This window comes from Brachyhypopomus gauderio, chromosome 3 (genome assembly GCF_052324685.1).
Source record: "Brachyhypopomus gauderio isolate BG-103 chromosome 3, BGAUD_0.2, whole genome shotgun sequence".
NCBI classification, from domain to species: Eukaryota; Metazoa; Chordata; class Actinopteri; order Gymnotiformes; family Hypopomidae; genus Brachyhypopomus; species Brachyhypopomus gauderio.
In genome coordinates, this window is record NC_135213.1 from 18,157,030 (window position 1) to 18,176,389 (window position 19,360).

Here is a 19,360-nt window from a genome sequence, read left to right on the forward strand (position 1 = left end):
ATCATGTGAGAGACAGATGGAGACAGACAGTGAGAAGAGGTCGGGGGGGGGGGGGTGCAGGGACAGAGAGAGGTTGCGGTGAAGAGAAAGAGAGACAGCTGTCGGCTCCTGGCGCGAGGCTTTCTAGACGCGAGACCACGCAGCAGCGAGCAGGGTGGCGCAACACTCGCGCTAAAGCTAATTTATGAAGGTGTGCAAGAGAGGAGCTCGCCGAGATTTGATCATTTATCCTCAATTAAACAGCCAACTCTCCAGTGCAAGATAAAGACTCCTGTATAAATGATTTACACAGGACGCAGCCCAGATTCAGCAGTTGGGGAGCGAGAGAGAGGTCCTGCTGATTTAAGAGCGACGTGGTATCAAATTTAATGGATGGTATTAACTTCATCTACAAAAGCTGAATTTGTATGTTTTTACAAGTACTGTGAGACACACAGGCACACAAACACACACAAACACTCACAGAAGAGCTCATAAAAGGTCTCCCTCCTAGTGTTGCAAGGCATACTGCAACGACACAAGTGTGTCTGTAGGTTATGATCCCTTAGATGATACAAAGTCCTCGAGCCACTGTGGCCAACTCAGCCCTCTATTTCTCCCTTTCATATGCAGCTGAGTAAACTACACGGCTTCATAAACGGGCATGCACACAGTACTCATGCTGACCAGTAGAGGGGGCAAAACTTCAATATGGAGTTTAACGGATAAGCAGACGCTACTGCCCATCATACACAACCTTAGAACTTGCAGCTCACAACACCGATTAGTAAGAATTAGCTTAATTTCTCAATCACATGTTTTGCTGAACTTGCACTGAGAGCATTACTTTTGGAGTTTAACTGACAAGATTCCCTTTCTGAGATATGCAGTTGTCGTATGTCTGACTTGTCAGGTCAGTATGAATATTCAGGGCTCCATAACTAAGAAGTAAGTCTTACTGCACTAAGTCTTCCTAAGATAAGCTTCACTTCCTGAGCACACACAGGCAACCTTGCAGTATAACTTGGTCATTCATTTTTTTGGTCTGGTAAGAGTATTAGATCACAAAGGATTCAAGCAACTTGCAAGCAAATGAAGACCAGAGTGGAACCTTACAAATAGGGCTAAACTAAAAGTGTGTTCGGATTCCCTTACATAAACCACTGTTTACCATTTAACTCCAGTTCCACCTAATGAAAGGCCACTGATCTGGATCTAAAAAAATAAACACCTGCAGTGTAGACTGACATGGTCACGGAGTCTGTCTGTGCATGTACATGTGATGTGTATCTTCTGTACATATGTACTAAAAGGCAAAGATGTAGTAATGTGCAGCACTGACACTGTATGCCATACAAGTCCAATGGTAAATAAATACATCACCACCAGTCAAGCCATTCAAGCAACACTTTATGAAAAATGTTCCTTGAAATACAAATACTGGACTATATGCTGGCAAAAGAACAAGAAAAAGAGTGGAGAAAAAAGGGGAAATTTGACTCCAAAAATAAAACAGATATTTAGTTTGGCACAAGCTGTGTTTCGGCTTCTGATGGTAATGACATTATAAGTGTGCTACTGGATAAACCCTCATAAATAAGGGGACGTGCGGTTTCCAGACAGATAGACCTGGAGTAGGGCACATTACAGACACAGTCAGTCCAGTCTGAAGAGATCCACTATAACCAACACACCTCCAAACACGTCCCACCACGAACATCTGAACTCCTCATTTTGACCTAAATAAGCCAAACAAAGGTTAATTGACTGATAAGGGACACACATGCTCCTCAGAGATGAACCATGTCTCTTATTAAATGACTGGTTCCTTTGTTTATTTTTAAGAGAGAAGATGAATGACTCCCTGTGGATAATTCACATTCATTATCTGGGGTTCTGCTCCGCTAAAAATATCTACCTGTGCCTGAACCTGGCTTGGTTGTTTTTCTACGATGATTTAGTGCTCATGGAGACGATCCTATTAAACATCTTCTTCAAATACACAGGGCAGGTGCTTAGGACGCCTGAACCAACCGCCCCGCTGGGTTTAATCTGCAGACCCTTCTCCAAGACACGCCCACCAGCGCTTGGCAACTAGGAAATAACAAGCGTCTGTCAAATTAGGGGTGGGAAAGTAGATTATTTGTGCGCATATGACCTAGACCCAACACTCTCATCCATCTAAGATGATTGGCCTTACTGGCACAAACCACTGCCAGAATACCCGTCCTCTTTGGCGGAGCCGTTTGAAGTGTGTGATATGCTGCAAAGCCTGTCATGTAGCTGGCGTGACATCATGTGGTTGGATGTGGGGTATGTGTGGAGCAGTTAAGGAGCTGGGGGAGGTAATCCTGCAGCGGAGTGCTGCCAGGGCAGCTCAGGGCTTAATAACACACTCTGCTGCTTGGACACACTAATTCTCCCCATGTGCATGTCTCAACGCTCAAACATTGGCACATGGCGAAGCAGAGGTGGCTACAACACGGCTACAGGCTTACATCTCTCTCTCTCTCTCTCTCTCTCTCTCATACCCCCTCACACACAAACAAACACACGCACACACACAGGCAGGAATGCACACGCATACATACACACAAACACACACACACACACACACACGCACGCAAATGCACAGACGTAAAAGTAAAAAACACACATTAATTAAAAAACTTGATATTAAGCAAATATTTATATAATTACAATAGGTTTCCCACACTACGTGTGTCAACCCTAATTTGGGTATCCACAAAAGCCATGTTAGAAAGCACATTATCATAGCTGCACTTAAGAAATTAACTGTTTGATGAAGACATTAATATACTTTTTATATTTTGCATCATTCAAGTATAGTGAAAAAATACACAAGATTAGAGATGTGGCTGCCCACAGAGAATCAAGAGTCTGCTGCTCTTACACTCAAATACATTTTTAAAGTTATTATACCATGTGAACAGACAGCTGGATGATTGCATTTCATAAGCACACAAAAAAAGAACATCAAAACAAAAACAATAATTGGGCCTAGTTGTGGACAAGTTCTATAAGATCTTAGAGGAATCCATGTGAACTAGAGCTGAGGAAACATTGCAAGACATAACAATATGTGTGCACTCAAAAATTCAGGTATTAGAGCATGGAGAATGTAGATCAATGACAAATTTCTATATTTAGAAGTGGGTTAGTGTATATATAGTATAAGTATATAGTATATAGTGTATATATAGTATATATAGTGTATATATATATATATATATATATATATATATATATATATATATATATATATATATATATATATATATATATATGTGTGTGTGTGTGTGTGTGTGTGTGTGTGTGTGTGTGTGTGTGTGTGTATACCTTTAGGTATTTGACTAGCTTCTGAATCTGCCAGTAGTCAGAGGGCAGGTCAGTGTGGCTCTCTCCTCGCCTCTCAGACTCTTCATCACCATCACTCTCAGACGAGCTCGCACTGAAGTCTTCAGTCCCTGTTCCTCCACCTGAGGTCTTACTACAAACACACACACATGCAAGCACACCCACACATGAATGCACGCATGCGTGCACACACGCGCAGTCTGGTCATGGCCTTCATCCACAGCATGTCAGAAGGTAATTACATGTTAGCACTGAAACTGGAAGCATGAGATGCTGAGACTAAAACGACATCAAGCCCTCAGCGTGAGACTACACGGTGACGAGCCCATCTGCTCTGAGAGATGTGCCTCAGGGGTCATCTCAGAGCCATGTCACTGACCACAAGCACTGACGCACTGCCTCAGAAACGGCAGTGACCCCGAGCGCCGATGCAGAGTACCTCTGTGTGTTGTGAAAAGGGTCACTGACTCCGAACACCGACGCACATTGCTGCAGTGTGCTGTGAAAAGCATTCATGCTAAATCTGTTCAACAAAAGGGCCATCACAACTCAACAGTGTATCTGAAGTGTCATCTTAAACCACTGGCTTAACCTAAGCAGCAGGAGAAAGAGGGAGAGGGAGAGAGAGGGAGAGGGAGAGAGAGGGAGAGGGAGAGAGGGAGAGGGAGAGAGAGGGAGAGGGAGAGAGAGGGAGAGACACTCAAGTGGCCATCAGAGACCTGCAGAGATTTCTCCTCAAGATTATCCCCACATACACCAAAAACACAGCTGCCCATAAAAGAGCACGAGAGCATCAGGAACACAGTGCAGGTCGCAGCTCTGGACAGAACCACAGGGACAGTCTTGGATGGAGAGGGCCACAGGGACAGTCTTGGACAGAACCACAGGGACAGTCTTGGACAGAACCACAGGGACAGTCTTGGACAGAACCACAGGGACAGTCTTGGACAGAACCACAGGGACAGTCTTGGAATATCATGTCGTGGAGGCGGGAGTATTTGTACGTTTAGAGATGTGGGTGTAAATGATCGAGCTATATAGGCCTGTATTTGGGCTGCCTGTGGGGAGGGGGGGGTCCCTTCCTTTCTGGTTGGTGCCTCAGGCTGTTGTGTGAATCACAGAGAGCCAGTGAAGCTGCCTGAGGGCAGGAGAGGAGCAGAGGAGTGGAAACCAGTCACGCCTCAGGTGCTTTACAGACAGGGCAGTTATACTGGGAGCACTCACAGTGTGTGGGGACAGCTGGAGAGATGACAGAGACAGGCAAGAAGGCAGACAGACAGACAGGCAGGCAGACAGGCAGCAGAAGGAGTTACCCAGGTCTCATTAACCTGCAGTGGCTGCAGGATAGGTCAACATCCTGCTCCCCCACCGGCCTGTGAATCAGTGAGCTATGAATCAAGTTAGCTCTGAATCAGCCCGTGGTGAATCAAATCAGCTCTGAATCAGTCTGTGGTGAGCTGTGAATGAGGCTATCATCACTTACATTTTGGAAGAAGACAGTCGGCCTGGTAAGGGGGATCTGCTGGCCTTCACTTTGCTCTCTGACCTGGGAGACTTCCTCTGGCTTTCTGTGGCTCTCTCTCCACCACTTTTTCTTGCCTTCTTTTCCTCAGCCACTCTACATAGAAAACAAAACCACTCAACACTAATTACCACCATACTTGTGCCATGTACACTTAGGCCAATAAAAAAGACACTTCCTAAAAGAATTATCCATATTATCCCAGATAACAGAATGTTATCCTTGACAGAGCATTTCCTGTAGTTTTCTAATTTGTTTTCAATATTTGCTTGGTTAATGAAAGAAAATAAGATGAAGATGATGAAAAAAGATTAAAAACATTCTCTCAAATGAAGACATGTGGCCAAAGGGAAAGCGAGCTAAAACAGAAGCTGTAGCTAGCAGGGAGGCGTGTGGGGGCGTGTGGAGGAGTGTGGAGGAGTGTGGAGGCCGTGTGGAGGCGTGTGGAGGTGTGTGTGGATGCTGGAGTGGGATATGGGAGGCCTGAGTGCAGATTTATCAGCTGGTTCAGCGGCTCACTGGTGCCATGCTGAGAATATGACCATTAACGCCTGCAAGTGACGACCCACTGGTGTGTGTGTGTGTGTGTGTGTGTGTGAACAAACCACAGTGACACACACACACACACACACACACACACACACACACACACACACACACACACACACACACGCGCGCGCACACACACACACACACACACACACACACACACACACACACACACACACACACACACACACACACACACATACACACACACACACACACACACACACACACACACACACACACACACACACACACACACACACACACACACCCTGGTACATCAGCAGCCACCAGTGAGGCCTGAATGCCCTGGCCTGGCTCTGTCGTGTCTCTTTTGTGGGATTCTTCATAGTGTGCTAAGATAGGACTCTCACTCATGAGGCGACTGCAGGCCGAGGTTCTTCCATTTCAAAGATGGTTCTAATTTCTTCTCACTGCCTGACTTGTTCGGGGCAGGCTGTTGTCTCGCCTTCTTGAGCGCATTCTTCTCCTGATGCTCGTGCAGTCTCAGGGTTTGGCTTGCTGCCTCTACATCAACAGCTTCCACATGTGGTTCCAGAGTGGTCGGAGGTTCTTCTTGAACGACAAAGTCCTGAAGAGTAGTTTAAGAAAAGAAAAAAAAGGAGATATTTGGGAAAGGACCTGTTTTAATTTGCACTGATAGTCAAGCTTAACAAATTGGGATGTTAAAGAGAACCGTTCCCCTGAATGAGGGAATTAGAGAGCTGTTCCCCTGAATGAGGGAATTAGAGAGCTGTTCCCCTGAATGAGGGAATTAGAGAGCTGTTCCCCTGAATGAGGGAATTAGAGAGCTGTTCCCCTGAATGAGGGAATTAGAGAGCTGTTCCCTTGAATGAGGGAATTAGAGAGCTGTTCCCCTGAATGAGGGAATTAGAGAGCTGTTCCCTTGAATGAGGGAATTAGAGAGCTGTTCCCCTGAATGAGGGAATTAGAGAGCTGTTCCCTTGAATGACGGAATTAGAGAGCTGTTCCCCTGAATGAGGGAATTAGAGAGCTGTTCCCTTGAATGAGGGAATTAGAGAGCTGTTCCCTTGAATGACGGAATTAGAGAGCTGTTCCCCTGAATGAGGGAATTAGAGAGCTGTTCCCCTGAATGACTCTTAACTCTCTGGTTCCTTTTGAGGGCAACTGTGATGATGCGCAGCGACATACTTTCCAGGCTACATCTGACATGTTGCTACTTTATTGCATTAGTGGGGAGACGCATCGCAGCTCCGTGCAGGTCTGGCCCGCTCATCTGGTTAAGATGTGTTAAAACTAAATCACACTGACGGAGTTGTATCACCGCACTCCTCTGCTCTGTAAAACCACCGCTGTCCACCGGCCACTGCCTTAGGAAATGGAGGGGACAAAAACATTCTCCATACTGGAAGATGGGGAATAAATGAAGAGGAAAAAACATAAAAAAAAAAAAACAAACCAAAAAAACCAGGACCACATTTCCCAGGCTGCAGCAGAGAGGCCTAGTACATTAGCTGGCCGGACAATATGAATGGCTTGTTGATTCTGTACATTCCGTGAGCTGTAGCATGCACCCTGGCACCGCATCAGTGCAGCCTTTGTAGCCCGGACATTCCCTGATCATCTTTGACGTGGTGAAGGTCACACTCCTTTACTACCTCAGGAAGCATGCCAACGGCATCCACACCGAGTGTGCACAGGCAGGGCTGCTTTCTAATGACACACACCCCTGCCACGCAGCACAGACCACCATCCTCCTCCCGTTTGACCAGAGTAGTGTGGGACAGCGTGAGCCACACGTTTAAAGAGAGAGAGAGAGAAGAGCAAGGGTGAACAGCGGCAACGCTGAATAACCGTGGGAGCTCGGCTTCTGCCAAGCACACCCTCTTCGTCCCACAAGCTGGTATGTTATAAAAAAGCCCAAAATGGCCAATGTTTGGACCAGCTGTGGGGATCTCCAGAGCTCCACGGTCCACTCCACCCACCTTTATTTGATGTACCTGTTACAGCTCGGCCCAAGAACGTTCAAGACGAAATGGCAGCCTTCCAGTTCGGAGCAGAGAGGATCAGCCAAAGACCAGTGCAGCGTGCCCAAAGAGCTTGCGGTTCTTAACTTAAAAATCTTTTGCACAGGCACCTCCAGACAGACCACAACAGTACCTCGGCCCCCTCCGGCTCGTCCTTTTAAATTGGCCTAACAGTGTAGATACATGGAAAAAAGAGGGTCTAGAACACATAAGAAAAAAAGAAAAGAAAGAATCCAGAGGGAGAGTGTTTAAAGGATCACCCCTCTCGCTGTGTGTCAGCGTTTGACCACACATGCTAATGTAAGAGACATGCTAATCATGAACTTTACACAACAACGCCTTCAAATGCGGCTCATGTCGGACAGCTTGATTGCATTTCCCTGATGGGAGCCTGCCTCTGCTCCGGCCCGCCTGGGCCTGCTTGGCTGCGCGTGTCTGATCTAATAAGTGTGAAAAGGCCTGGGCTTTCAGAGGAGCTGATGTGTTAGGAGATAGAGACTGTTGTTTTTGGCAGGGGCTTTGAGCAGGAGCGCGGGTGCAGCTCCGGGTGCTGTAATCAGGGCCTGCAAGCTGGATTGAGGCAGTGCGTTGGAGTCGACTTATTACTGCAACCCAGGATCCAGAGGAAATGAGCCTCTGGGGTGAAGCACATTCACATGGCAGAGGTCCCCACCACACTGCTAGTTGCTTGATGGGTCAATCGATGAGTCAATCGATGAATGTCTGGCGAGAGGACAACTTGGGAGAACAAACGTCAGTCTGAGATTCCTCAGCTGAATGTGAAACGAGGACACATACAGCGTGTCCTTAGTTCTTGGTCTGCGAGTATGATTAGGAAAATGAGAGGTGGGGACAGGGATACATAGAGCTGGACCAGCAGACAACAGTGTCAGGAGAAAGAAACTGATGCCTGATCTACACCGAGTGTTTCTGAGGCTCTCAGCCTCTTTTCTTTAGAGTCCATCTGTCAATCATCATCAGCAGACTGTGCCTATGGCTCCCACCACCGGCACCATAAAACATGAAAGCTTGGAAAGCTTTTAACACACACACACACACATGCATACCCACATGCAACCTCATACAAACACACACACATGCCCGCATGCACGGATGCCTGGCATCTTATCCTCAGAGAATAATAAAGTCTTTCTATTCCCTGCCACTCATAATCCAGCCAAGACCACTAACACATGCCCAGTCTTACTGCTCCTTCCACAGCCCCACTCACAGAGCCAAGCTCCAGCTCCACAACCAGATTATGTGCCTTATTCTGGACTTGGGCTACTCTGCACACAGCCAAAGTGCAGCTTATAACGGCCAGACGCAAAGCCTATTCATTCTGCTGTGATAACACTATTTTCTGGTCAAAGCAGACCTTAGACAACCTTTAACAGGTTCTAAAAGTGCACTAGATGAAACAGCAGTGGAACAATATCTTTCAGCTGGAGGCAGTCAACCAAGGTGACAAATGAACAACTTTCTGAAGTTTCCAGTGGTGTGACAACTACAACACATCAACCTGACAAGCGCATAAGCCTCCAAAGTTATTTTTGAGCCCTTGGGTCGGACCACTCATTTGCTGTTTGCTGAAGGTATAAAAGCTTTGGACGCAAATCACTTCTGCTTGGGCCCACCTCACTGGCTCGGCTCCCCCCTGGCCCCGGAGCCCCTCTACAGGCAGCACAGTGAGCAGAGCTTCAAGGCAAGTGCCTTCAGATTCGCAAAAATGAAGCATTCTGCTGGACTCCAACACAGTTTTACTTGGAAAGCTCTATTGAAAGAGCTTTTGTCATACTGGGATAAACTTGATCTGTGTCTCAGCCACTGGCCTCAGACACTGAAGCAGTGGAGGATGATAGAGTTTCTGTCCTCAAGGAAACTTACAGAAGTGCAGCACGGTAGTTATTGAGGAGTGGTTAGTGGAGCAGCCAACAGAGCAGCTGGCAATGCAGACAACAGAGCGGACAGCAGTGCGGACACAAAACAAACAACAGAGCAGATAACGGAGCGGCCGGTGCAATAGCCATGTGTTGCAGTCACTGCAACAGTGGCCAGACATGAACCGCATTTCCCATCTGTTAACGATATCTTGCAGTGAGATAACGTCACCGTAATTTAAGCAAGAAAACATAAAAGGAAATCTGTGTGATAGAGATTCCGGTCCGATAGCTCAAGGACAAAATTAAAACTGCCAACAGTCAGCATAACCCATCAGGATGGATCTAAAGATTTTGTTTAAAGGAATGAAAAGTACATCTTGGACTGGAGCCCTTGTTTGCATCCATAAGAAGGCATTTGTTTCTCTCTCCTACTTACATAGGCAGTTAAAAAAATACTGGGAACACTTAGTCTATTAGGACATTTCAGTTTATTTATTTTTTATATGTAAATAAATATATTTTGATATATATTGTCTGTAAATGTCAATAAGTAAGAAAAATGATACATGTTTACAACAAATCACTGGTAAGAAGCCCTTTAAATTCTCAAAATGATAAATAAGGGTTTTTTTCACAGCTTGAAGTCATTATTAAACACAGATTTGTTAATTTATCAAGTCACTTAGTCCAGATACTACACGGCCGAATGAGTCATTGATATTTTAAAAGTGCATTCAATTCTTTCGGCTTAAATAACGGGCCTATTTTCAAATTTTTTCACACTGCAATGATGTGAAAAACAGCACAGCAAAGGAGAAACCTCTCCCTGTGTGTTTCTCTCGCTCTCTCTCGTTGTGACAGGCAGACACTATCTCACAGCGATGTGTAGAGCAGACACAGGTTTCCCATCACTCGGTCCGCCACTCTCGTCAGCTGTGATTAATCTGAGGGTGCATACTTCACACTGCAGGTTCAGGATGGAGAGAGAGAGAGAGAGCAGACATGGACCAGCTTTGCTTGGTCGACAGCAGTGCTGTTTGTGTGTGCATGTTTTTCTTTCCCTCCCTCTCTCTCTCTCTCTCTTTTCCTCTCCCTCCCTCTCTCTCTCTCTGTTCTCTCATCCATCTTAACGTGGGCATGCGAGACAGCTCAGCCTTGGCCCTGATTGGTTGCGTGTGTCTGTCAGATGAAGATGACTTACTCACGGGATGATGTCATGTGTTCTCGGGGGACATGAAGGATGAAAGGATGAACACTCTCCTAACTAACACACAAACACACACACACACACACACACCTCTCCCCAAAACCTCTCACAAACCACTACCTGTCTTGCTCAGTCTTGGTGAAGGCACTTGCCTAGCCTAGCTATGATTCATCTTTCCTCCTAGATATTTGTAAATGTCCCTCTGCAAGTACAAATTAGCTTGATACTTGTTTAAATAAAATTTGGTTCACATGGTGGAAAAGGATTTAAAAGTAAAACATTATATTATGGAGTATTATGGAAGAAATCACAAGAAAATGAGATTCAGTTCTGCAGAAGTTAAAACACTTGTGATGTTCCTGTACAGGAATTCATGCCACAGGCCTTCTGTAATTCTGACCAATGATACCTGCTTATTGATGCTTTTAGCAAAGTGGCGGGACTTGGTCTTGAGAAGGCTGACCAGGTCTTTGTGGACATCGCTCCTTCTGTCGCAAGCTTTCTCCTCAGCCTCTTGCTGGACTCCCTGTGGAATGAGCAGGCAAAGGTGGCCCTGTCAGAGGCACGCTAGGTGAGTCCCAGCCCCAGCCCCCGCCCCGCCCCACACCCCCCTGAAACTCTGCCCACCGGGACTCTCTCTACCAACAGGGAAGAATCTCCAACTGTTCCATGGAGCCCCTGTTCTCAACAATGCAGATATTCTTAGAACTTTACAATCATTAATGGTTCTTTTCAATTAAACTCACTTTTACCATTTTTGGAGGGGGGGGGGGGGGTGTGAGGAAAAAATGTGTCAAATTACTCCAGTGTACTGAAATGAAGTATTTGTTGCAGTGTGTAAAGTGTTCCGTTCGATTAATTACACACACATTTTAGTTTGAGCGGCAGTTTGAAACACTTAGCATAGTTAAAGAGGCAATGCTGGCCCAGAACCACACTACTGCAAAGCAATATCTAAATTCCTCAATGTCACTTACCTCATGACTCGGAAATGTGTCTGTGTATTTCTTTCATGCTCATTAGCAGCCCGTTGGCACATAAAAATTATCTTACGACATTAAGTTTCCTTGATGGGCTGACACTTTTCATTTGTAGGAAAACCCTGCTGTACCATTTAGTATCCTGATGGGATCCATCACCCCACCACCATCATTCCACTCTGATTAGACCTACATGGATTGCTAGCTTGTCTGAGTTTCAGACTGTTGTAAAAGAGTATCATGAGAAAAGGAGTATCATTCTGCTTATTGACGTTTTTAGACATACTTTTTTTTGTATTGTTTATTGGGTGAGTATTTCTCACCGCATTGAGGAAGACTCCAGCAGTGCTGCAGGTGATGAAGAGTGGTTCAGAGTCGCAGGGTTCAATGAGGAGAGAGGCGATCTCTCCATGCACCTGACTAGATGGAGGTGAGCGGCAGCCGTTGCTGAACTCATAACCTGCGGAGTCTATTGAGCACAAGATCACGGTGAGTCCATAACACATCACTCAGCAACACAGTCAGAACCTTGAATAACGAGTCTGCAGAGGTTTTGGGGAGCAAACAAAAGCCTGAAGTGCTTACGAAGATGTTATATTATGCATATAATTTCCCAAGATCCCAGTTGAAAAAAAAAAGGTCTGTGCAATATAATTACTAGGGAAAACGCACATCAAGCATCGTCTGTCAAACCAGGAAATGGCTACCATATGTTCGATTGCTAAATTAGAGGGCAATCATTGTCCCTCTGCTCTTCAGCAGGTAAGAGATGTCTATGCAATATACGGTTCACTGTGGAAGGCTGAGAGGGTACAGACACCAGTGAGCAGGGCTGTGGATCCTTGCCAGAGGGCTGCCAGCGAGAATGACTGATCGTGCTTCAGAATGGAGCCACTGCAGACAGCCTGTGTGAGTGCGCTGATTTCACCCCAAATAAATCACGCTCTCCAAACAGTCCCGCCAATACTTCCACATGCACCAAAGCGCTCAGTGCATCCTCTCTGGGTCTCCCCCTTCCCACATTATTTGCATAGAAGGTTCCAATTTGTCCCTGGTGTAGGGGGACACATTTTTCAAATGTGGGTGCATTCATCATTTAGAATTTGCCAGGCACGCTTCTTCACTCCAGGATCAGGTAACTGTTATGGCATAGCAAATCTGTCCTTTCTTAGGATGGAGAGGTGAATTTGATGAATTTGTTCGTAAAGAAGAATCTGACATATGTAATGGATTCCACACTGAAGGAGTTTAAACACAGGCATTTAATATTTAAAGGATATTCAACATTGCCCACTAATGGCAGTGGTTTGAAGACTGAGGAATGAGAAAAAGACAGAAAAGAGAGAGAGAGAGAGAGAGAGAGAGAGAGAGAGAGAGAGAGAGAGAGAGAGAGACTAAAACATGCCCATATTGGAATGCATTACAAGCAGCAGGTGAAAGTGAGTTTGAAATAGAGTGAGTGACAGAAAGAAAGAGCTGGAGAGCAGGAAAACGAAAGGGTGCGAGGCAGAGGAGGACGAAGGATAATGTAGACCTGATGTGTAGTCCACAGACTTCAGAGCCTTCTCCGGCCCTGCACACAAACGCTTCAGCAGCTCCACATCACGCCTCACAGCAGCAGGGCTCAAACTCACCTCCCTGGAAATGCACGCGCACACACACACACACACACACACACACACACACACTCTCATCAGTCGCTGTTTAAAATAGAATGTTGTTTTGCGTTGCTGCTCACTACAAAACCATTGGCTGCAGTCACATTCTGTGTTGGGGTCTTGGACTGTGGCTGGCTGTGGTGGTAGTGTATGTGGGAGGCCGGTGTGTGCTGCTCTAGGGTGGACATACTGTGCCAGCTGTTGGAGGGAGCTACTGAGGAGCTGTGTGTCCAGCTGCTGCAGGATGAGGAGCAGTCTGACTTCGACCTCGACCTCCCCACTCTGGCTGTCCTCCTTCAGCCTGTCCAGGAGGCGCAGGGTAGACGAGTCCTCTCCCTCCACCATGGCAAAGGTCGGACCAAGCATCTGGACCACTGGGTCCCTGTTCGCTGCACCAACACATCTGCCCCTTCAAAAAGCTTTCACCAATATTTTCCCTTCATAGTCATGTACAGGTAGGAATACAAGAAAGTATTTCCCGTTTACGTTTCATGAAAGCATATGACATGGTCTCCACAAATGCCTGCCAGTAACCTCAGAAGCTCACAGATGTAACTGCTAAAAAAATCTGTCTCTGGTTTAAATTCAAGTTAAATACATGTGCATTTGACAACCTCCTAGTCTTTTACTCTTAAGCAAACGAATGTGATGGTCCACTCCAGCACAACAGCAGCACTCACAGACAGACATCAGGGAGATGGGAGGTAAGACCCTGGAGCAGGTGAGTGGCGGGCAGAGGCGGTCTTTGCATAGAGGCGTGGCTAGGCAACTGCCTTGAGCCCCTCCCACTGCAGCCCACTGTAGGGGCCCCCTGACTAGCTAACTTATTTCTCGTATATTAATGTTGATGGGCCCCCTAGGTAATTTCGCCTTGAGCCCCCAAATTGCTAAGTCCGCCACTGGTGGCGGGCCTTGCTGCGGTGCGTACCTTCCAGGCAGGCTCGCACCTCCTTGAGCTTCCTGTCATTGGCCAGCTGTAGCAGCCTGGTCAGCTGGTCAAAGCAGCACACGGACACGTGGGGAGGAGTCAGCTGGAGGAGGGGACGGCCGTCTCCATCACTGTCCCGCGACTGCACGCAAGAGCCACTGAAAGACAGGAAAATGCAGGCTCTTAAAGAGAGGAGCAGTTTAATTATTTGTCTGATAAGCTCCTAAGTCTAGGAGCCAAAAAGATTCATTCTTTGAGATGGGGGATAAATATGATTTGTAAAGAACTGATGAAACTGTCAAATAACTGTACCACCATCCAAACCAGAGCTCCCCAACTGATTTATCGACTATGCAATAAATCAAAACGAACTCCACTTTTAATTATGTTATTTCATGAAAATAAACAGAGATGTAACACAATCACTGAGGGCTTTGTACATTTAAATGGGTGATATCCGACTCTACTTGTGTGGTTTATCAAGTACCAGCAGCAGAGGGATAATAACTTATCGCTTGTAGAATTAGACTGGCAGAAAAATAAAACATGGGCAAATACAACCACCACCAGTGTATCCCGAAGCAGCTTTGCCAGTGTCTCAGTGAACTGTTTAACAAATTCAGCATAAATATAAGCTCTCTAAGCGTAAAAGCGCATTAGGAGCCCAGCGTAACTTCATCCACACACAAAGTCCTCCTGGTAGCTCGGCTACCTTATGTCATACTCTGTTGTGAAATCAGAAGCCCGCAAAGACGTTTTCCACCGCAGCGGCTCCTTGAACACAAGCTTGGCCTCCCGGGGGTGTCTGGCGCTGAACTGCTCCACGAAGCGCACCACGTCCCTCAGCAGCGCCTCGTTCACACGCGTCAGCTCCAGCCTGCACGCGCCGGAGCTCGCGCTAGTCCACTGAGCCGCGCGCGCGAGTGCCACGCCCATGGCGACGGAGAGCGTCCTAAAAGTGAACGGCGCGTTTTATTCGCTATCTATATGTATAAAGCGGAGTAACGTCGTTAGCTGGATAACTCTAGCGCCTCACGGATGTGAACAACCCAGGCCAACTAGACAGTACCTACTGCACAGTTCACTTGGCTGTTTAGCAATATCCACTTTAAGCGAAGCCTTCGTTAAATGAAAGCCGTCGTGATTTACCCCAGTACCGTGACTATATGTAATATATAATAATCACAACCGTAACTAACGTTAGACTTGGCCTGCGCTATTCCGTCAGCTAGCCAACGGTCGGTTTGGTTGTCGGTTACTGCTGAAAACCACGCGCGTTTGAGGGTTGCTAAGAAACGGTCAGCAACATAGAGCAGAAAGGGTCAAAATGGTTCATCCTAAAAAGCGTTGTGAAAGCATTTATCTTTTGCTTTCTGTAGTGGTTTTACTTTTTATACAGTTCTAAGATTTCGTAGATGAAGAAAGGGATTAAAGGCGTATTCATAATGGCATCTGTTTGTCTTATCTCTGGGGTTGCTTGTCCATGAAATCACACATGTGAAAGACTCTTTATAAACTTCCTTGTTCTGTTGTTGTACGGCTTGGCAGAGTTGTACACAAACATCTGGTCAACAGAAAAGACTCAAAAATGTGCTATATCCTTCACCATTTCTCGTGCAGGACTTAGATTACTGGACTTACGTTCAGTGAAGTAAAGCCGAGGGGCTTAGTGAATACCCGATGACCGTCTCCTGTCCAGACTTCAACTTGGTCCATTTGTTTGTATTTATGGACCCTTAGGCTATAGTGTGGAAATGTTTTTACTTATTTTTATTTTTCAAAATTTAAATATCTATATTTAAGATAGCCAGGTGCCACTCATTTAGGACTTCATTCAGAAGGCTGAGAAGTCATTTTTTACTTAAAATTTCTCTCGTTCATTTTAGGATAAATTATTTACTATTTTACATTCACATAATAAAGTCTGTGGCTCAAGAATACATACAGGTATATTCCAGCTTCAAATTCATCGCAGATAAACAGCCATTGACTGGCCTTTTAATTAAAGGAAGCACTGTTCTTTTCCTCCTCTCAGATAGAGGCATAAGCGTTGCTGTAGGCCTGGGGCTTTGATCTGTAGTCATGCACATATCTGTTTTTGGCCTCCTGCAGCAAACTGCTTGATTTCAAACTTGAAGCCACAGCCATGGTTCACACAAGCGTACAACTAATGATACGAACGCTACCGCAGAACAGCATGTGCGTGTGCGTCTGCCCGGACTATGATTTATACATACAGTCCAGACATGTTTTCATTCGATTTGCAAAAACCCACTCTTTTATCCCCGGCTGAGTGAGCGGCTGTAAATCAGTCCTGTTGATCCTATTGTATGGCAGCTGTTTGGCAAATGTAGGAGTCTCTGGAAAGACAGTAGAGGGGAAGGGAGAGTCAGTGAGAGGTATAGTCAAGGCTTCGTGGCCATAAAATGACTGACTGACTCAGTTTCTGGAGCTCTGTCACTCTCCTCTTTCCTCAGCAGTCATTTAAAGATGACCTGTCTTTTTTTTTCCTTCTGCTCACCGCATACATAGAGTGGACTGGTCTGAACTACGGTAGAGCCACCACCAAGAACAAAGATCAGCCCTGCATTAAGTATATATATATATAACTGTCACGCTCTCATTAGCAGCACTAATTGGTGTTACTTAAGTGGGAGAGGTTAAATGCAGTGATCTGGCCCGCCAGTGCTTCCTCCAAACATAAACACATTGAGCCTGTGGTCAGAAGCACCTGCAGGCCGCACCCCTCCCCACCCTCCGTCCCGCATGGCCACCCCACCCGCTCCGCGCACGACTCGGCCCTCGGCATAATAAACAGAAGTGGCGTCTGGCGCAGGCAAGCGGCGTGCGCTGATTGAGCAGGAGCGCCGGGCCGCCGTGGGAGATTTACGACGCGCCGGGCCTCCTCAGAGCACGGACGCTGTGATTGCGTCCGTCCGCACCCCTCTCCCCACTCCCCAAACAGCCCATTAACGGGGAAGTCAGGCTGAGGGAGAAAGGCACACAGGCGTGGGGAGTGATGAAGTGCCATGGCCTACTGGAGTTACACAGGCACTGGTGGCAGGGCGGCCAGGCTGGGCCGTCAACCCGCACAGCACAGAAACCAAATACGTTTTGAAAAGCAGTAGCCAGGTGCAGTTCAACAGAGTGGAGGGCAGTTGGATAGTGTGGTTACACAGAGAAAGCCTGAACCTGTGGAGTAACGCAGAGAATACCTGAGCCAGTATGGTTACACAGAGAATGCCTGACTCAAGGCTGAGGCACTTGTAAAAAGAGTCTTGTAAAAACTCTGAGTGTGAAACAGGGCAGAGTATGAATAAACACAAAGGGAATGTTGGGTCTTTTAAAGAGTGCAGAGGACTTCCTGTTGTTGTATGCAGACATATTTTAATAACTCGGTTAGGAGAGTGACGATGTAAGATCAGTGAACAAGATAGCTGATGACCTCACGATTCCTTTCAGCAGAACACTGCCCATCTAGTGCACCCTCTGATGGATTTCTGGGCTATAATGGATTTTAAGGCTTTCACAATAATGATAATGGCTACAACATTTGAAGAAATCAAACAAATCCATTTTATGGAATATTTGTCTAGGCAGTTATACAGGGACGGGTGAGTATGTGAAAATGCTCAAGCATAGGTCTGATGGGCCAGACAGGCCTATGCGCGCGCACACACACACACACACACACACACACACACACACACACACACACACACACACACACACACACACACACACGGGTGCCAAAGAAAACCACACTTAATATTCCACAGCAGACAAAAGCAGGCCTCTGAGCATCCGTGTGTTTATGAAGCATTAAGTGATGGCTTTCACGGCTGCTGCATACGCACATCATCTTCCTTTAACATGAACCTTCCCTCCGTCTGGACTTCACTGTCAATACCTGAAGCAGTGGCTGTTTAAGCAGGCAGGCTGTAATTTATGATATTGATTCTTATTGCAATAGCTGGCAGTAAAACGGCACTAAAATTTGGAGAGTGCAATTCATTGCTTTTAATTCCAAGATGGCCAAGTCGATTTTGCACCTGTTGTTTTCACATAACCAAAATTATACACTTCTCTGTACATTTAAAAACAATATACACCCCTGGTTTGATACATCTAAGTTGATATACAGTGCAGTAAGCTGTGTGTGGAGTTGGGAACAATAAACTAGATTGAATGTGAGGATTTGCTCCAGCTGCATGAATCATGCTCATTTTTGCTCAGGTTTGTCATTTTAAAAAAGGTTCCAACTTTTATGTCTTGTGTAAACACAAGTGTTTAACTTCAGAATTGCGTACTCAAAACCAAGCAATAATCACTGCACATAGTGATAGGCCATTCACTGTTCATCAGGGCCCCATGCTACAAACCCAAGGCATTAATGTCGATTATTTCTATACCAACACATCCTGCAGTGTTGAAAACATCATCAGATACAACTGAAATTGTTTGCTCTGTAACGAGGTGCATCACAACATGGCTCTCTCACAGAGGTAACCCTGTCATTGTGGCTTTAGTGTGCGTGTTTGAAGCTTGAGCTTTCTTTGGAGCAGAAAACTGACTGTCAAATTCAGATGTTAAAAAAGAGATTTATGAATATATGGATTTATGGAAAACCCAATAATGGTTCTTTCTGACAGCATATATTAGAGGCATATATTAGACTTTCTCTGTTTGTTTGTTTAGCTCTCTTCTTTTTTCCTTGAAATTGCCTGTTTTTTCTTGCTCCGGTCCTCTTGCTAAACCAACTGAAACTTACACCATATATGCTTGTAGATATGGAAACAGATGGATCATGCAGGCCACAAGCTCAAGTCATGTATTTGAGACAATCATATCATCATTAAATTGAATATTTCCAACCATTGAAAGACTCAAGTCTAAAATGTCCACTGGGCTATTTTTACATATTTCACACTGCCACTTAGCAGGAAAAAACAGCATTTCACAGCATCCAAAATGTGATTATATGACCAAGTTTTCCATATTACCAGCCAAATTTGACATCATAAAGACTTAAATAGACCAGCCCTGTAAAACTAGTGCACTCACTAAATGCAAAACCACTTGCCTATATGTTTGGTGTAAAATATTATAAGACACACACACACACACACACACACATGCACACACAAAAGAGACTTTCTTCAGGTGTGTCCACTTTTTAATGCGTTCTTTTCCCCTTGGGTGTGTGCAGTACACCTCAATTCTCCATGGCCTTAATTCACACTGCATCTGGCTGGTACCCCAGTGGC

The 19,360-nt window shown here is 45.8% G+C and overlaps 1 protein-coding gene across 5 annotated transcripts in view; it reads right to left on the reverse strand.

Moving 5' to 3' along the window:
• odad2 (outer dynein arm docking complex subunit 2) overlaps window positions 1–15,831 on the reverse strand; it is a 52,241-nt gene extending 36,410 nt beyond the window's left edge. Inside the window, exons 1-10 of one of the 5 annotated variants that reach the window (XM_076999969.1) lie at window positions 15,167–15,371; window positions 14,806–15,045; window positions 14,094–14,251; window positions 13,356–13,554; window positions 13,042–13,145; window positions 11,831–11,976; window positions 10,937–11,053; window positions 5,803–6,020; window positions 4,841–4,975; window positions 3,340–3,490 (exon numbers count right to left, since the gene is read on the reverse strand). In XM_076999969.1, coding sequence (XP_076856084.1) covers window positions 3,340–3,490; window positions 4,841–4,975; window positions 5,803–6,020; window positions 10,937–11,053; window positions 11,831–11,976; window positions 13,042–13,145; window positions 13,356–13,554; window positions 14,094–14,251; window positions 14,806–15,029 — 1,452 coding nt within the window. In that variant the 5' untranslated portion in view covers window positions 15,030–15,045; window positions 15,167–15,371. Of the gene's footprint in view, window positions 1–3,339; window positions 3,491–4,840; window positions 4,976–5,802; window positions 6,021–10,936; window positions 11,054–11,830; window positions 11,977–13,041; window positions 13,146–13,355; window positions 13,555–14,093; window positions 14,252–14,805; window positions 15,046–15,162; window positions 15,372–15,734 lie in introns of those variants that run through there. The other 4 variants (XM_076999968.1, XM_076999970.1, XM_076999971.1 and 1 more) reach the window with 4 other exon arrangements.
• Window positions 15,832–19,360: the final 3,529 nt, after the last annotated feature.